At 42.6% G+C, this 19,072-nt stretch overlaps 1 protein-coding gene across 5 annotated transcripts in view; it reads left to right on the forward strand.

Annotated features, from left to right (window-relative positions):
* The window catches only part of USP4 (ubiquitin specific peptidase 4), a 53,034-nt gene that overhangs the window by 6,737 nt on the left and 27,225 nt on the right, over positions 1–19,072 (forward strand). For all 5 annotated transcript variants that reach the window (XR_011994399.1, XR_011994400.1, XM_025988145.2 and 2 more), the window contains 4 exons: positions 814–944; positions 2,287–2,413; positions 2,999–3,144; positions 3,273–3,334. Coding sequence is in view for 3 of the 5 variants with exons in the window: in XM_025988145.2 (XP_025843930.1) it covers positions 814–944; positions 2,287–2,413; positions 2,999–3,144; positions 3,273–3,334 (466 nt within the window). In the remaining 2 variants the exon portion in view is untranslated. The remainder of the gene's footprint in view (positions 1–813; positions 945–2,286; positions 2,414–2,998; positions 3,145–3,272; positions 3,335–19,072) is intronic.

Raw genomic sequence — 19,072 nt, forward strand, 5'->3', positions numbered from 1 at the left:
ATCCCAGGACCCTAGGATCACAACCTGAGCCAAAGACAGATGCGCAACTACTGAGCCACCCAGGCATCCTATGCCTTGAGTTACAGATGAGGGGGCACTGTTGTGCATACTTTTGCTTTCCCACTTTTGTGGCTTGTGCTACGGCAGGAGTGGGTGTTGATCAGCACAGGGAAGCTCCATTGATGGGAGATGATGGTTGAGTCTTCTTTTGATCCAGTTCCTTGGTCCTCAGTTGAGGGAGTGTGTATAAGATTGCGGATGTCCACTTCTGACTTCTACTAGTTATGCTTCCTGCCTGTGGTGCATGTGAGGTGGATGTTTAGCACGTTAGGGTCTTAAAGACATCTCCCTCTGTAAGGGGTTGTCCAGCTGGGTTTTTACTTGGGACTGTGGGAAACTAAAAATACTGAATACTCTTGATAAAATAAAATTAACTTCAGTGATGTGTTTGTTGCTTTCTTAGTAAATCAGAAGATGATACTTGTCTTCAGTGAAGTTTCAGTAAGCAGAGTATTATGTTAAATATTCATATTTAAAGTTTTCATTGTGGATTTGGGAAGCACGTTGAAAATGTAAACAGGTGTTTTTTATTCTGCGTACTCCACTTCATTATAGAAGAAAAACCCGTTTCTCTGAGGGCATGGCTGAAGACAGTTGCCAGGTCTGCTCTGTGTTATGACCAGTGACAGAATTTTGTGATTTTGTAACTGTTTCTATAATAATTTTCTTGTTTCTGAAAAGTACATAAGAATTCTGTTAAACATTTCTGGGAAGAAGATGAATGAATTATGAGGTGTTTTGTTTTGTTTTCAGATCCCGAGAGTCAGACATTGAAAGAACATTTAATTGATGAATTGGACTATGTATTGGTCCCAACCGAGGCCTGGAATAAATTACTAAACTGGTATGGCTGTGTAGAAGGCCAGCAGCCCATTGTCAGAAAAGTGAGTATGCAGATTATCCCAGCTGCTGGTCAATGTTTGTGAATGCTCCTTGGGGACACCGGTGTTCGTTTTCCGGGGTACTGGATGTACCTAAGGGGTTGATGTGTTTGAGGCCTTGTATCTGATTCTCTTTAGGGAATTGTGGTCATGAGTGTGGTGAGTAAGGCTGCTCACCTGGGATGTTACAGTGAGTGGCCTCCAAACATCAGAGCTGCCCAATGGCTTGGGGATGTGTCCAGCAGTGCCATGAGAGCACTTTCTGGCAGGCTGTATGAGAGAAAGTTTATTTGGGGTCATACAGACATATAATAATGTACTGCTTCATTTATCTTACAACTTTTCTGAGACTACTTTTTTCTCTGTGCTTGTCTTTGGCCACACTGTTGAATATCTCAAAAAGCAGATGGTTATAAGCCAGAGAAGAATAGCCTTCTGAGGGAAAGTGGCCCGTGGGATAGAAACCCAGATTCTTCACCCTTTTGGTAAATGGGACTTTGGAGAAGACCACCAATCCTGACTCCCATAGTCATTTGCTTGCTTGTCCTACCAGAGGGGAAATCACAGGAGCCCACATGCCTGCTAATAGGTAGACATTGGGTAAATTTCTCACTCTTCCTGGTATGTAGTTCCCCTTCTCAGAGTAGGAAAGAGCTGCAGTCCTGAGGCCATGCTTCTAAGAGTCATTGTTTGGGACCGGAACTACCTACTTTCTCCAACTGTAAACCTGGGCCCCTGAGGGGGGTTAGGGATCAAAAAGTTGGGGGTGTGCGGTCTCCTTCAGATGTCCCCTAATGCCCATAGTGCTGCCATATGGTGAGTGTTCTGCTACCACAGGGATTTAGCTACATTCTCTAGTTCTCTCTTTCAACAAACCCTGCAAGAGAGATACCACGATCCCAACTTAGAGATGAACAGTGTTTTCTCTGTGGTGCAGTTTTCTAGCTAGCTCTGTTTCCATCCTTCCTCATGAGTGGAAAGATTTTAAACTCCTAGGACAGATGCTCGTGGCTTTAAAAATCTGTCCTTCTGATCCCCTGATCACTTAGGGAAACTGATTTTTTTTTTTTAAAGATTTTTATCTATTTATACATGAGAGAGACACACATAGAGAGAGAGGCAGAGGGAGAAGCAGACTCCATGCAGGGAGCCCAATGCGGGACTCGATCCCAGGACTCCAGGATCATGCCCTGGGCCGAAGGCAGGCACTAAACCGCTGAGCCACCCAGGGATCCCTGGGAAACTGATTATTGTGTGGATTCTGCCTCTTAGCACTGATGAAAACTATCATTTCCAAGACTGCCTGGTATGGAACCACTACTTCACCTGTGCCTCTTGTTTGCAGGTTGTGGAGCACGGCCTGTTTGTCAAGCATTGCAAGGTAGAGGTGTATTTGCTGGAACTGAAGCTCTGTGAGAATAGCAACCCCACCAATGTGCTGAGTTGCCATTTCAGCAAGGCAGACACCATCGGTGAGTAGCTTGGCTGGGGTCCTGAATATCTGGGGGTAGAGTGCAGAGCACTATAGCTGATGGGAAGGAATCTGGGCACCCCCTCCAGAATTGTTATCCACAGTCTCAGGTTGTGGTTATCAATCCTGACCTGGTTCTTGTGGATAGCTAAGCCTGGGAATCATGTTTTATAGAACGCTGGGTGTGCTCCTACCTGTTTGACATAGTGATAAAGATGAGGAAATGCAGATTCAGAGAGGTTACAGTAACTTAGAGAAAATGTCAGGGCTGGTATTTGAAACCACATTTATCTTAACCTGGAAGATAAGCTTTCTTACTTTTCTGCATTGCTTAAATGTTATAAATGGGACCCACTTCATCAAAGGAGAAACATAGGGAAAATTTCTAGGTATGTGAATGAAAGAGGATGCCTGTGGAAGATGTGTGGCCTTAGGAATCACTGAGGGGCTGAGGTTAGTCAGAACTGTTAGTCCAAAGCACCGTGTGACCATCCAAACAGGAAGGAGGATGAGCATTAGCTTGCTACAGCTGGTTTTAGCCTTGTGTCTGGAGAAAACCCTGAGTGATCTTTCTGCCTGTCCCCAGCAACCATCGAGAAGGAGATGCGGAAGCTGTTCAACATCCCTGCTGAGCGTGAAACACGGCTGTGGAACAAATACATGAGTAATACCTACGAGCAGCTGAGCAAGCTAGACAACACTGTCCAGGATGCCGGGCTCTACCAGGGTCAGGTAGGATGGCTCAGGCCACACTCAGCAGGCAGCTCTGCCAGGGTCTGTGGCCAGATAGCTTCTGGTTCTGAGCTCGTCAGCAGTGAGGTCCTTTGCATATTCCTTACATGGTTTCCCCTTTCACTTAGGTGCTAGTAATTGAGCCCCAAAATGAAGATGGCACATGGCCGAGACAGACCTTGCAGTCAAAGTAAGTGAACTTTTTCTTGGCTTGTGGCTGGGCACACAGGTGTAAGAGACACTATTTCCTAAGGCTTTTACTTGTGCTATGAAAAAATTTTCGGATTCAGATGAAGAAACCTTCCATTTCATATCTAGAGTCTGTGATATTGGCCTCAGTAAGCAGCTGGGAAGCTGTCTGAGGAAAGCTGTAAGGGTTTGTGAACACTGTGGTGAGCCTCTCCTTATTGAGAATGAAAGAAGGAAGAGAAGGGTCACAGATCCCGGAATGCTCCTCTGCTAAGAGGTGGCTTTGTTTTTGCCAGGGGCTTTTATTTTCTCCACCTGTGGTTAGAGGCTTAGCTGGAAAAGAAGAGGGCTCAAGCATGGGTCCTGTGTGACTTAAAGTTTGATTCAAACCCCCTTTTTACCCACAGGCCTGTTACTCATTACTGCTCTTTCCACTTACTGGGGCAATTATTCTGCTGTTAAACTGTGCCCTCAGGCACCTCTATCTCAGGAGAGGTTTGTGTGCGGTGTGGAATTGTGCATGTCCTGAGAAGGGGTTGGAAGAAGTGATGAGTTTTTCTTAACTGTATAAGGTGGGAGAATTGTGTCTGTGTTATGATAATTATGGGTACGGTGCTGGTCTTGGCTCTCTTCCTTCAGTCAGGTCTTGGACAGTAAGTGATAGTGTTGGGCTTGTAGCTCTGTGGAAAATCATGAAAGATACAGGAACTCTCTTGAGAAACACTCCAGAACATACAACATTTTGCCAACAATCTCATGGGTTTTACAGATAATCTGAAGCCTAGCCATGGACTCTAGTTTTAGAAACCCTGGTCACCAGTTCCTAACAAGATGACAAATAGCTGTGGTAGGCCAAATAATGCCCCCCTCCTTGTCCAAGTCTTAATCCCCAGAACCTGTGAATATGTTAGGTTACATGGCAAAAGTAATTAAGATGTAGTTAAGGGTCTTGACATGGGAAGATTATCCTGGATTATCTGGATGGGCCCAGTGTAATCACAGGGTGATTGGGGAAGACGGAGTCAGGGAAGGAGATGTGGGGATAGAAGCAGAGTCTAGTGATGACATGCAAGAAAGACTTCACTGGATGACGACCTTAGTTTTGTTGGGTGCAAGGAACTCAGCTAGGTATCTATTAAATCATCCTGATGAACACCTTCGAACTCAACTGGAGATTTAAGAAAAGAATAGCTGCAAATCTACAAATAAAACAGTGACTGCTTTATACAAGGTAGGAGGTGCAGAGAAGTGAATCTGAGGCGATATATGGGAAGATAAACCGCAGAGGGAGGGAGCCTTTGTAAACTGGCTACCAGAAAGTATTAGAAAAGTAGGGCACAAAATCAGAACTTTTAGAAGTCTGTTCCCTTGAGGCAAGTCCCTGTCTGAAAGGCACTCAGGTGGGAAAGTGGAGTGGGATCCCAGATGAGACAGTGTTGCCTCAGGATCCCTAGGGTCAGAGGAAGACCAGGCGTGCCCAAGTGTGGCAGGGTTCCCAGGCATCTGGAGTGGGGAAGCCAGCTGTAATCAGTGAGCCTACTCCTGGGACTTGTGCCATAAACCGCAAACTGTTCTCTGAGCAGGGGCCCAGTGAGCTGCAGGACCAGTGCTATACACACACACACACACACACACACACACACACAATCACACACAGTGCGTGCTGCAAGAGTCTGCAAGGTCTGGAGACTTGAAGAGGGGTCACGTGCCTGAAATAGAAATGCTCAGTCACAGGGTAGGTGAGCGCAGAGTGCTGATAGAAACCAGAGAGAAGGGTGATTGACTGATTTTCCTTGAGGGCACACTGAAGAGTTGGGGCAGGGTACAAGTTTCGGCTTTGGGGCTGGAAATTGGGAGGCTGCCATTTTCATTCTCATCCTCTAAAGCAGTGTGGAAAGGCTTCAGGGAACAAAAGCCACATAGAGCAATCCTGAGCTCTTACTTAGCCTGGCCCCCAGGCAAGGGTGGTACAGTTCTGCCCGGGGCAGACACCTGATAATCAGCACATCAGGCCCCTCCCTCAGAAGATCAGCAAGAATATCCAGCTAGGACCAAGTTTATTGATCATCGAGAGCTGCAAAACTCCACACTAGGGGAAAATAGTATATAGAATTCATGGGCTTTTTTCTCATGATTTGTTAGTCTTTCAATTTTAAGTTTTTTCTCATTCCTTTTCAATCGATTTCTTACTTTATCAACTTTTTTTAAGTCTTAATTTTCATTTTTACAGTTACTTTTTATCCTTTCTTTGTTTTTCATTTTATGTTTGTACATATATGTTTTTCTTCCTTTATAATTTTGAGATGCAGTTTTCTTCTAACAGGCCAAAATACACCCAGGATATAGTGTATTACTTTGTCCTGTTTATCTGTCTATGGATTCTTTTTTTGTGTCTTTTAATTTTCATTTTCACAGTTATATTTTTTCCTTTCATGGTATTTAATTTTATTTTTGTACATATATAAGGGTTTTGTTTTGTTTTGTTTTGTTTTTACAATTTTGGAATCTAGTTGTCTAACAGACCAAAGTACACACATGGTCCAGTGTATTGCTCTGTTTATATTCTGTCTTTTGAAAAATTTATTTATTTATGTATTTTAGGTTTGGGGTCTCTTCTGATTTGTTTAGTGTATGTTTTTCTCTGGAATGGTTGTTGCCATTTTAGTATTTTGTTCTCGTTCATCTATTCTTCTCTGGACAGAATGACAAGACGGGAAAACTCACCTCAAAAAGAACAAGAGGCAGTACTGATTGCTAAGGATCTAATCAGTATGGATATAAGTAAGATGCCAAAACCAGAGTTCAGAATAACGATTATAAAGCTACTAGCTGGGCTTGAAAAAAGCATAGAAGACTCTAGAGAATTCCTTTTTGAAGAAATACAGGAAATAAAATCTAATCAAGTTGAAATAAAAAAGGCTGTTAATGATATGCAATAAAAATGGAGGCTCTAACTGCTAGGATAAATGAGGCAGAAGAATTAGTGATAAAGAAGACAGAATTTTAGAGAATAGAGAAGCTGAGAAAAAGAAATACTGGATCTCGAAGGAAGAATTTGAGAGATAATGCTAAACAATTTAGAATAATTGGGATCCCAAAAAAAGAAGAAAGAGGGGGGCAGAAGGTATATTGGAGCAAATTATAGTGGAGAATTTCCCTAAACTGGGGAAGGAAACATGCATTCAAGTCCAGGAGGCACAGAGAACCCCCCTCAAATCAGTAACAATAGGTCAGCACTCTGACATATAATACTGAAGCTTGCAAATCTCTGAGACAAAGAAAAATTCCTGAAAGCAGTTCAGGACAAGAGATTGGTAACCTACAAGGATAGAAACATTTGACTTTCAGTAGACCTACCCAGAGACCTGGCAGGCCAGAAAGGACTAGCATCATTTATTTTGGGTGCTAAATGAGAAGAATAAGCAGCCAAGGATACTTTATCCAACAAGGCTGTAATTCAAAATAGAAGGAGAGGTAAAAAAGCTTCCAGGACAAACAGAAATTAAAAAGAATTTGAGATCACTAAACCAGTCCTGCAAGAAATATTAAAGGGGGTCCTTTAATCAAAGAGAGAACCCAAAAGTAATAGAGACCAGAATGGAACAGTGACAATATACATTAATAGTGACTTTGCATGCAATATAGTGTCACTAAATTCTTTCAGTGGTTACTCTGAATGTAAATGGGCTAAATTCCCCAATCAGAAGACACAGGGTATCAGATTGGATAAAAATGGAAGACCCATGGATCTGCTGACTGCAGGACACTCACTTTAGACCCAAAGACAAAAAAAAAAAAAAAAAAAAAAAGACCCAAAGACACCTCCAGATTGAAATTGAGGGGGTGGAGAACCATTTAGCATGCTAATGGACATCAAAAGAAAGCTGTGGTGGCAATCCTTACATCAGACAAATTAGATTTTAAACTGTAATAAGAAATAAGGAAGGAGACTGTATCATAATTGAAGAGTCTATCCGATCAGAAGATCTAACCATTGTAAATATTTATGCCCCTAACCTGGGAGCAGCCAGTTTTATAAACCAATTAATAACAAAATTAAAGAAACATTGTTAATACAATAATAGTAGGGGACTTTAGCACCCTATTCTCTGCAGTGGACAGATCATCTAAGCAGGTCAGTAAGGAGACAAATGCTTTTTTGAATGACACACTGGACCAGATGGACTTCACAGATGTATTCATAGCATTCCATTGTAAAGCAACAGAATACATATTCGTCTCAAGTGCACATAGAACACTTTCCAGAATAGATCACATACTGGGTCACAACTCAGATCTCAACTGGTACCAAAAGACTGAAATCATTCCCTGAATATTTTCAGACCACAATGCTCTGAAAGCGGAACTCAATCATAAGAAATTTGGGAAGAAACACATGGAGGTTAAAGAACATCCTACTAAAGAATGAATTTGTCAACTAGGAAATTAAATAAGAATTTTAAAAATTCATGGAAACATGAAAATGAAAACACAGCTGTTAAAAACCTTTGGGATGCAACAAAGTTGGTCCTAAAAGGGAAGTGTATTATAATATAAGCCTGTCTCATGAAACAAGAAAGGTCTCAAATACACATCATAGCCTTACACCTAAAGGAGTTGCAGAAAGAACAATAAAGTCTAAACCCATCAGGAGACGAGAATAAAGATTAGAGCAGAAGTCAACAAAATAGAAACCGAAAGAATAGAACAGATCAACGAAACTAGGAGCTGGTTCTTTTTTTTTTTTTTTTTCCCAAAGATTTTATTTATTCATAGAGACAGAGAGAGAGGTAGAGACACGGGCAGAGGGAGAAGCAGGCATCATACAGAGAGCCTGACGTGGGACTCGATCCAGGGTTTCCAGGCTCACGCCCTGGGCTGTAGGCGGTGTGAAACCGCTGCGCCACCGGGGCTACCTGGAGCTGGTTCTAAGAAATAATGAGATCAATAAGCCCTGGCCAGACTTATCAAAAAGAAGAGAAAGGACCCAAATAAATAAAATCATGAATGAAAGATGTTAGATTAGAACTAACACCAAAGAAATACAAACAGTTTTAAGACTATGCTATGAGCAACTATATGTCAACAAATTAGGCCATCTGGAAGAAATGGATGCATTGCTAGAAATGTATAAACTGATGTGTCCGAGTGCCACAGTTAGTTAAGTGTCTGCTTTTGGCTCAGGTCATTATCCAGGGTCCTGCAGTCAAACCCCGCATTGGACTCCCTGCTTGGCAGGGAAGTCTGCTTCTCCCTCTTCCTCTGCCTCTTCTTTCTCTCTCCTCCTCCCCTCAAATAAATAAAATCTTAAATACCAAAATAAAATCTTAAACAGGAAGACCTAGGAAACCTGGACAGACTCATAAGTAGCAAGGAAATAGAAACAGTAATGAAAAATCTCCCAAAAGGGGCAATCTAAGTGGCTCAGTGGTTTAGCACCTGCCTTCAGCCCAGGGCATGATCCTGGAGACCTGGGATCGAGACCCACATCAGGCTCCCTGCATGGAGCCTGCTTCTCCTTCTGCCTATGTCTCTGCCTCTCTCTCTCTCTCTCTCTCTCTCTCTCTCTAAATAAATAAAATCTTAAAAAAAAAAAAAAAATCTCCCAACAAATAAAGAGTCCAGGGCCAGATAGCTTCCCAAGGTAATTCTTCCAAACATTTAAAGAAGAATTAATATCTATTCTGAAGCTGTTTGAAAAAAATAAAAATAGAAGGAAATCTTTCAGACTTTCTATGAGCCCAGCAGTACCTCGATCCCAAAACCAGACAAAGATCCCACCAAGAAGAAGGATTACAGATCAGTATTTCTGATGAACATGGATGTAAAAATTCTCACCAAGATACTAGCCAATAGGATCCAACAGTACATTAAAAGGATCATTCACCACGACCAAGCAGGATTCATTGCTGGACTGCAAGAGTGGTTCAGCATCTGCAAATTAATCAATGTGATACACTATGTTAATAAAAGAAAGGAGAAGAACTGTATGATCCTTTCAGTAGATGCAGAAAAAGTATTTGACAAAGTATAGCATCCTTCCTTGATTAAAGCTTTTCACAGTTCAGAGATAAAGGGAACATACCTCAACATCAGAAAAGCTATATACAAGAAGCCCACAGTGAATATCATACTCAGTGGATTCCCCAAAAAATGAGAGCCTTTCCCCTAAGGTCAGGAACACAACAAGGATGTCCACTCTCACCACTGTTGTTCAACGTAGTACTAGAAGTCCTAGCCTCAGCAATCAGGAAACAAAAAGAAATAAAATGTATCTGAATTGGCAAAGAGAAGGTCAAACTTTTGCTCTTTTTTTTTTTCAAACTTTCACTCTTTGCAGATGACATGATTCTCTGTGGAAAACCCAAGACTCCACCCCAAAATTTCTAGAACTCAGGAATTCAGCAAAGTGGCAGGACATAAAATCAGTGTACAAAGATCAGTTGCATTTTTGTATACTAACAATGAGACAGAAGAAGGAGAAATTAAGTACTTAAAATTGCACTGAAAACCATAAGATAGCTAGAAATAAACCTAACCAAAGAGGCAAAGGATCTGTATTCAGAGAACTATAGAATACTCATGAAGGAAGTTGAGGAAGACACAAAGAAATCCTTGCTCATGGATTGGAAGAACAAGTATTGTTAAAATGTCTATACTACCTAGAGCAACCTGTACATTCAATGCAATCCTTATCAAAATATCATCAACTTTTCTCACAATAATCGTAAAATTTGTACAGGACCAGAAAAGACCCAGAATAGTTGAAGGAAAGTTGAATAAAACCAAAGCTGGTGACATCACAATTCCAGAGTTCAAGCCACACTGTATCACAAAGCTATAATCTTCAAGATGCTATGGTGCTGGCACAAAAACAGGCACATAGATCACTGGAACAGAATGGAAAACCCAGAAATGGACCCTCAAGTCTATGGTCAGCTAATTTTCGGCAAAGCAGGAAAGAATATCCAATGGAAAAAAGATCGTCTCTTCAACAAATGTTGTTGGACAGTCTCATGCAGAGGAGTGGTTCATTTTCTCACACCATACATAAAAACATTCAAAATGGATGAAAGACCTAAATGTGAGAAAGGAATCCATCAAAATTGTAGCAGAACACAGGCAGCAACCTCTGTGACATCGGCCACAGCAACTTCTTGCTAGACACGTCTCCAAAGGCAAGAGAAACAAAGGCAAAAATGAACTATTGGGACTTCATCAAGATAAAAAGCTTTTGCACAGCAAAGGAAACTGTTGACAAAACCAAGACAACTGACAGAATAGGAGAAAATATTTGAAAATGTCTCAGCAGATAAAGGGTTAGTATCCAAAATCTGTAAAGAACTTATCAGACTCAATACCCAAAGAACAAATAATCCAGTTAAGAAGTGGGCAGAAGAGGGATGCCTGGGTGGCTCAGTGGTTGAGCTTCTGCCTTCAGCTCAGGGTGTGATCCCGGGCCAGGGATCGAGTCCTGCATCGGGATCCCTGCGAGGAGCCTGCTTCTCCCTCTGCCTATGTTTGACTCTCTGTTTCTCTCATGAATAATTTTTTTTTACAGAAAGAAATGAGCAGAAGTTATGAACAGACATTTCTCCAAAGAAGACCTAAAAATGGCCAACAGACACATGAAAAACTGCTCAATATCATTTGGCATCAGAGAAATACAAATCAAAATCACAATGAGATACCACCTCACACCCATCAGAATGGCTAAAATTAACAAGTCAGGAAACAAAAGCTGTTGGTGAGGATGCAGAGAAAAGGGAACCCTCTTACACTGTTGGTGGGAATGTAAGCTGGTACAGCCGTTCTGGAAAAAGAAGTATGGAGTTCCTCAGAAAGTTGAAAATAGAGCTGCCCTGCAACCCAGCAATTGCACTAAGTATTTGTCCCAAAAATACAAATGTAGTGATCCAAAGGGACGCCTGCACTCCAGTGGTTCATAGCAATGTCCACAATAGCCAAACTATAGAAAGAGCCCAAATGTCCCATCTACAGATAAATGGATAAAGGTGTGGCATATGTGTGTGTGTGTATACATACACATACACATTGGAATATTATTCAGCCATAAAAAATGAAATATTGCCATTTGCAATGACTTGTATGGAACTAGAGGGTATTATGCTAAGCGAAATAAGTCAAACATCATAGTATTTCACTCGTGGAATTTAAGAAAAAACAGGATCATATGGGAAGGGAGGAAAAACCAAGACAATTAGGGAGACAAATCATAATAAATTCTTTTTTTAAAAATTTTTTATTTATTTATGCATTATAGTCACAGAGAGAGAGAGGCAGAGACACAGGCAGAGGGAGAAGCAGGCTCCATGCACCGGGAGCCCGATGTGGGATTCGATCCCGGGTCTCCAGGATCGCGCCCTGGGCCAAAGGCAGGCGCTAAACCGCTGCGCCACCGAGGGATCCCCATAAATTCTTAATCATAGGAAAGAAACAGCATTGCTGGAGTCGAGGGGGATGGGGTAACTAAATGATGGATGTTAAGGAGGGCACCTGATGTAATGAGCCAGGGAATGTGGGCAGCCTCTAGAAGTTCTTACAGCCTCTACTAAGGAACACAGCTTTTTAGGTCAGTGAGGATCATTTTGGATTTCTGACCTGCAAAACTGTTAAGATAATTTATGTTGTTTGAAGCCATTAAGTTTTTGGTGATTTGACAGCAGCAATCAGAAGGCTAGCCTAGGGATCCCTGGGTGGCGCAGGGGTTTGGCGCCTGCCTTTGGCCCAGGGCGCGATCCTGGAGACCCGGGATCGAATCCCACGTCGGGCTCCCGGTGCATGGAGCCTGCTTCTCCCTCTGCCTGTGTCTCTGCCTCTCTCTCTCTCTCTCTGTGTGGCTGTCATAAATAAATAAAAATTAAAAAAAAAAAAAGACTATTTAAAAAAAAAAAAAAAAAAAAAAGAAGGCTAGCCTAAACTGCTAACTCTTTTCTCGGAACTGGAAATGTCTAGAGCTGAGAAAAAATAACATAAAAACTGTGAGGAACCCCCAGGGGAAACAAGGTGGTCGGATTTCTGTGAGGTAGGGTTGAAAACTCAGCAGAAGAGGTTGGATGTACTGGCCAAGGGACACTCTTAGAGTCCTTAGAGTCCTGCCTGTTTCTCTTCCTAGTGCTACTTCTTCACATCCTTTCCATACCTTGAGGTCTCCGATTCCAAAGAAGGGAGATAACTTTTGTAAAAGAGCAATGCCTCTTTGAATTTTCCTGAAGGTTAAAGCCTCCCTGCAATTTGGAGTGAGCCTGTGGCCGGTGAGCCCAGAGTGAGAGTCCTGAGGTACACTCTCTTCTCCCCTCCCCCTAATAGTGCCAGACACTGTTCTAATAACTGTAGATACAGCAATTAACAAAGTTTCTATCTCAAGGAACAGTAAATAGACCAGAAAAGCCCACATGTCCAATGATTTTTAAGTACTGTAGGAAAAAATCAGGGAAGAAAATTAGAAAGTGTTAGGCTTTGGGAAGGGTTAGATTTAAATAGGATGATGGGGAGGACCCACGGAGGTGCCATTTGAACATGATCACAAAGTCGGTGAGGGAGTCAGAAGCCAGCAGATTGCTTAATGAGAATAATGTGAGGCTGAGGCACCAGCAGTGCTGGCAGTTCTGAGGTGGAAGCAGGCTTTGTTGAAGACTGGCAGGAGTTTTTTGTGGCTCATGCCAGAAGGGATGGCAGGAGGGTTTGGGGGATGAGGTTGGTGGGCCCCATGGGCCACGTGAGACCATGGATTCTACCTGAACTCCATAGGGAGTTCCTTGGAGAGATTGCTGTGAGTGGAGGAGTATGGTCTCACTTGGTGAATAGCTCACAGGGAGCTGTGATGAGAAGCTGACTGGTATAGTCAGAGTGGAAGGAAAATGGCAGATTGACAGCCTGTGGTAGTGGGAACATAATTCATGTTCCCAGCCTCCTGTGTGGATGCAGTAAGCATAATGAATATCAAGCAAAGGAAGGAAATGGGTCCATGAAACAGGAATAAGTAGGCATCCTTGGGAACAAAGAATTCAGGAGATGGGTTGAATAGCATATTGGATGTAGCTGAAGACTGAATGAGCATGTTGGAAGGTCAGGTTTAAGAATTCTGTAAGGCATTGGGATAAAAAGGTGAAAGGTGAAGCACAGTGCTATAAGGATGAGTGTAGAAATGTCAATATTTGTATAATAGAAATCTCAGAAGCAGAGAGGAAATGACAGGAAGAAGGGGAAGAACATGTTTGAGAATATAATGACCAAGAGTTTCTCAGAAATCCTAAGAGGGAAAGGTCTGTAATTTAAAGAATGCTAAATATGACAGATGGGAGGAAGAAAGCCCACGCCTCGACACACTACAGTGAAAATTTAACAAAGATGTAGAGAAAATTCCAAATTTTTTTGAAAGGAAGTCACAAAGGAATAAGCAGACCAGTATCAAATTTGTCAGTAGCAACAATAGATCTAAGAGCTACTTTTTCAGTGTCAAAGTAAAATGGCTTTAAAAGTAGAATTTTGTATCTTACTAAACTGTTATTTAAACGTAGTATTTTTTTTCCTCTAGCATAGCTGACCTTGGAAGGTTTTCCACACGGAGCTCTTGAGTGGGGGAAGTACTTTTAAGAGCTCAGCGGCATGCAGTAGAATCCATAACACATGTGGGAGAGCACATAGCTAAGGAAGTGTTCTTTTGGTCAGAAGAACAAGGGTTTTGTGATTTTGGAGTAAGCAAAGATTTCTTACATGAGACAACCCCACAAACCCTGGAGAAGGAAATGGATAGAAGGGGGTGACTGACTTACAAGTTAAGAACGTCACTAGAGAGTAAAAAGGCAAGCCACGGGGTGAGAAAAGATATTTGCAATACATATGTCTGACACATTGCTTATATGCAGAATTTTGAAGAAGCACCTCCAAGTCAATAAGTAAGTTAGGCAACCCTATTAGAAAAGAGGCAAAGAAAAATCTTTAGAACAGTTACTTTACCAAAAAGGATATCCAGATGGCTAGCAAGCACATGGAAAGGTGTTAACCTCAGCAGTCATTCAGAAATAGCAAATTAAAACCACAACTGCTTCTGCACACCCACTGGAATGGCTCAGTGAAAAAGATAGTACCAAGTGATGTTGAAGTGTGGAGCACCCCAAATTGTTTGGCCTTGCTGGTGGGGCATATCAATTTGTGCAGTGATTTTAGGAAAAGATTTGGCAACCCATACTACATGAAGAATTATGTGCATATTCTACAATTTAGCAATCCACTTCTAGGCATACAGCCAGCAGAAATACATCTGATGTTCACTTAAAGATAGGTTCAAAGATACTCACGACAGCACTGCTTGTCACAGTCAGAAACTGGAGTTAAACCAGATATCCACCAAAAATAGAGGGGATAGATACATTGTGGTATATTCACACAGTGGAAGCCTGTAGGGATCCAACAATGTTGAGTATCATGAATGTTGAATGAGAAGCCAGACAAAAACAGCATCCTATAATCTCTTGATACAAAGTTTAAAAACAGGCAAAACTTACATTGGGGGGGCTCAGTATCATGGTAGTGGTTAGCTGTGGGAGGAAGAATCATGGCTGAAGAGAGCATGAAGAGGACACATGGGGTCTAGGGGTGTCCCGTTTCTGTGTCAGTATTGGTTATGTAAATGTATTCACTTGGTGCAAATTTCTTTTTTCTTTTTCTTTTTTTGGTGCAAATTTCTTAATTTTGACTTAGATTTATGTATTCTGTATGTAATTCTTCAATAGAAAGTATAAGAAGAAAGGTGTAAGAAAGCAACCTACATCAATAACAGTCCAGAATTAAATTCTGGGCAATCCCAACATGGAAGACAAGTACGGAATGGGTGACAGTACAGAGCAGAGAGAGATGGGAACATGCTGAACTCTTTGTCTGTGGGGAAGTGTGGATGGTTACAAGTGTAAGTAATTGATGGGGAAAAATAATAGTTACAGGTCCTAAGAAGTTAATTGAGTAACTGCCAGAAGTGTAAAAATAGAATATATATGTTTGAAATGTATTGATTAGGAAAGCTTTGATGGCAATTAAAGAGATGTTGGAGAGATGTTGGGCAGCCCGGGTGGCTCAGCAATTTAGCACTGCCTCCAACCCAGAGACTGATCCTGGAGACCTGGGATCGAGTCCTGTGTCGGGCTCCCTCTGTGGAGCCAGCTTCTCCCTCTGCCTGTGTCTCTGCCCCACCCCCATAAATAAATTAACTAAATCTTTAAAAGAGAGAGCGAGAGATGCTTAAGTCTTTCCAAGTAGAATTTCTGAGGTGGGCAGTCCAGTGCTGGTATCATTAGAAACCCAACCACTCTGTCCTGTTACTCTGCTGTGTACAGCTTCTACTTCAAAGGTGCTTGTTGGGCAGCCTGGGTGGCTCAGCAGTTTAGCGCCGCCTTCGGTCCAGGGTGTGATCCTGGAGACCCAGGATCGAGTCCTTCATTGGTCTCCCTGCGAGGAGCCTGCTTCTCCCTCTGCCTGTGTTTCTGCCCCTCCCTCTCTCTCTCTCTGTCTCTCATGAATAAATAAAATCTTAAAAAAAAAAAGGTGCTTGTCTGTGGGTCCTGGGTCCAGGATCCTGGAGCTGCTGTGGTTACACCTGTATTCAAGTGGCAAGGGAGGGACACCTGGGTGGCTCAGCAGTTGAGCATCTGCCTTCAGCTCAGGCTGTGATCCCAGAGTTCCGGGATCGAGTTCCCCATCAGGTTCCCTATGGGGAGCCTCTCTATCTATGTCTCTGCCTCGCTCTCTATGTCTATGTCTCATGAATAAACAAAATCTTTTTTAAAATGTGGCAAGGAGGAGGAAGCAGGAGGGACATAGCCCCCCCCCCCCTTTTTAAGATTTTATTTATTCATGAGAGACACAGGCAGAGGGAGAAGCAGGCTCCATGCAGGGAGCTTGATGTGGGAGTCAATCCCGGGACTCCAGGATCTTGCCCCGGGCCAAAGGCAGGCACCCCGGACATAGCCCTTTGAAGGAAATTTCCCAGAAATCCTACATAAAACATTTGCATCTCTTTGGCCAATGATATGACCATACCTGGCTTCGGGGGAGGCAGGGAATTGCCTCTTAGCAGGGTTGCAAAGTGTCTAGCTAAAAATTGGGGTTCATTAAGGAAAAAGGGCAGAATAGCTTACTGGGAGGCAAAATGGGGGGAAAACCCTCCTTTTCTTCTCTTTCTACCAGTACTTTTGCCCACCATACATGTGTAGGTTTTCCCCACACATCCAGTTCTCTGATTCCTGCTGGGTATTCTACAGTTTCACTCAGTTCTGGCACAGTCTACCTGGAAGTAGCATCAGATCCCACAGATTAAGGGCTCAGTCCCATCAGACTAACCCACTTTTTAAAAAAAAATTTTTTTTATTTATTTATGATAGTCACAGAGAGAGGGAGAGAGAGAGGCAGAGACATAGGCAGAGGGAGAAGCAGGCTCCATGCACTGGGAGCCCGACGTGGGATTCGATCCGGGGTCTCCAGGATCGCGCCCTGGGCCAAAGGCAGGCGCTAAACCCCTGCGCCACCCAGGGATCCCCCAGACTAACCCACTTTTAATCCCAATTCCAAGTATGGGTTGTTACTGTTAATCAGAGGCTCCTGTGACACCTCTTTGGACTTGATAATTTCGTGGAACAGTTCACAGATCTCAGGAGGACAGTTTACTTACTCGACTGATTTGTCATAAAAGGCTATAACTTGGGAACAGTGAGATGGAAGAGGTGTTGGGTGGGTTGGGAAAGGGGTGAGGATTTGCCATGTCCTTTTTAGTCATGCCATGCTTCTGGCACCTCCATGTTTTCTCCAACCCAGAAGCTGTCCAAAATTCCCATACTTCAGAGACTTTTGTACAGTCCTCAGTAATTAGGCATGATTGATTCAATCATTTACCATTGGTAACAGAACTCAGATTTCTAGCCCTTCTCCCCCCACTGGGGGTTCGGGGTGGGCAGCTGCAAATTCCAAACCTCTGCGTGGTTAGTTCCCCTGGAAAACGCCATCCTTTGTGACTTTCCAAAAATCATTGACAAACTGAGGTGTGGTTGAAAGGCATGTGTTGGAAATAAGAAGACATAGTTTTCACTTTAGCACTTTGAAGCTGTTTTGGAAACCAAGGACAAAAATGCAAGTATAACAAAAGATGCTCTCATCACTCTTATCACTGAGGAAATTACAAGGGTTTTAGGGACTGTGTACTAGGAATTTTGGACCAGACCAAAATACATATTTCTTATTTTTTAATTTTAACTTATTTTTATTTTAAAGATTTTATTTATTTGAGAGAGAGAGAGCAATAGACAAACATGAGGAGAGGGGACAGAGGGAGCCTGAGAAGCAGACTCCTTATTGAGCAGGGAGCCTCATGTGGGCCTCAATCCCAGGACTCTGGAATCATGACCTGAGCCAAAGGCAGATGCTTAACCAACTGAGCCACCCAGGCACCCCCTTCTTAGTTATTTAACAGTACATATTTCTTATTATAAATCACAATACCCTAGAAGACAGGAAACTGCCACACCTAGGAAGGGAAATTGAAGGCAAAAAAGGAAGAAAGAAAAACTGAGAAGTTGGTAATTAAAAAACAGGAGATAAGGAGGCTGAATTGAGGCTAGCTCAAGTAGTGATTAGCTATAAATGGATTAAACTCACTAATCAAAACTCTCAGCTCAGGGCAGCCTGGGTTAGCGCTGCCTTTGGCCCAGGGCATGATCCTTATCCTGGAGACCTGGGAGTCCCACATTGTCGGGCTCCTTGTATGGAGCCTGCTTCTCCCTCTGCCTGTGCCTCTACCTTTCTCTCTCTCCGTGTCTCTCATGAATAAATAAATAAATAATCTTCAAAACTCTCAGCTAAGATTTTCTTTTTTTAATAGGATTTTTTCAAGTTTTTTTTTTTTTTTTTTTTTAAGATTTTATTTATTCATGAAAGAGGCAGGGAGCTGGACTCAGGACTCGATCCCCAGACTGGGATCACATGCCCTCATCCAAGGACAAATACTCAACTGCTAAGCCACCCAGGCATCCCTTAAAGATTTTATTTATTCATGAGAGAGAGTGCAAATGTGAGAGAATGTACAAGCAGGGGGAAGGGCAAAGGGAGAGGGAGAATCTGGCCTCCCACTGAGCAGGACCCTGGAATGCTAACCTGAGTAGAAGGCAGACACTTAACACCCAGGTGCCCCTTTTGATAGGATTTTCTCAAAGAAAACAAACAGCCATAATCAGTAATGCATCATCTATCAACCAGACACAAAGATTAACATTGATGAAGTGGTAAAATCCATCTAGTGAATTTGTCATCAGGGGAAATCATTGATTGGCCTAGCCCTCCCCCCACTTTTTTTAACCCACCTATAGAATCCGTTCTACATGTGTTGTGGCAGGAGAACAGCCTAAATTGTTTCTGTCCAGCTCTTCTTAGTGAGGGCCACCTTGTAAATTCTGAACATCTTAAGACAGTTTTCTCTACCTTGTAGATTGCTCCAACTGTTGTGTTTGTGCTTCCAAGGCTTTCTGTAGATCTGGCTGCCGCCCCCCCCCCCCCCCCCCTTTTTCTCTTTCCCTAATTCTACCTCCCTCTAATGTTACTTGCCTGAGTTAGAGCTCTGCACCATGGCCCCCTTTCAGGGCTGCCTGCCCAGAACTAGAAGAGGCCACAGGTCCTGACGTGGAAATGTGGGTGCATGCAGACGAGGGGTAACAGCGTTGGTGTGGGGAGAGCACAG

This window comes from Vulpes vulpes, chromosome 9 (assembly GCF_048418805.1).
Source record: "Vulpes vulpes isolate BD-2025 chromosome 9, VulVul3, whole genome shotgun sequence".
In the NCBI taxonomy this organism is placed as follows: domain Eukaryota; kingdom Metazoa; phylum Chordata; class Mammalia; order Carnivora; family Canidae; genus Vulpes; species Vulpes vulpes.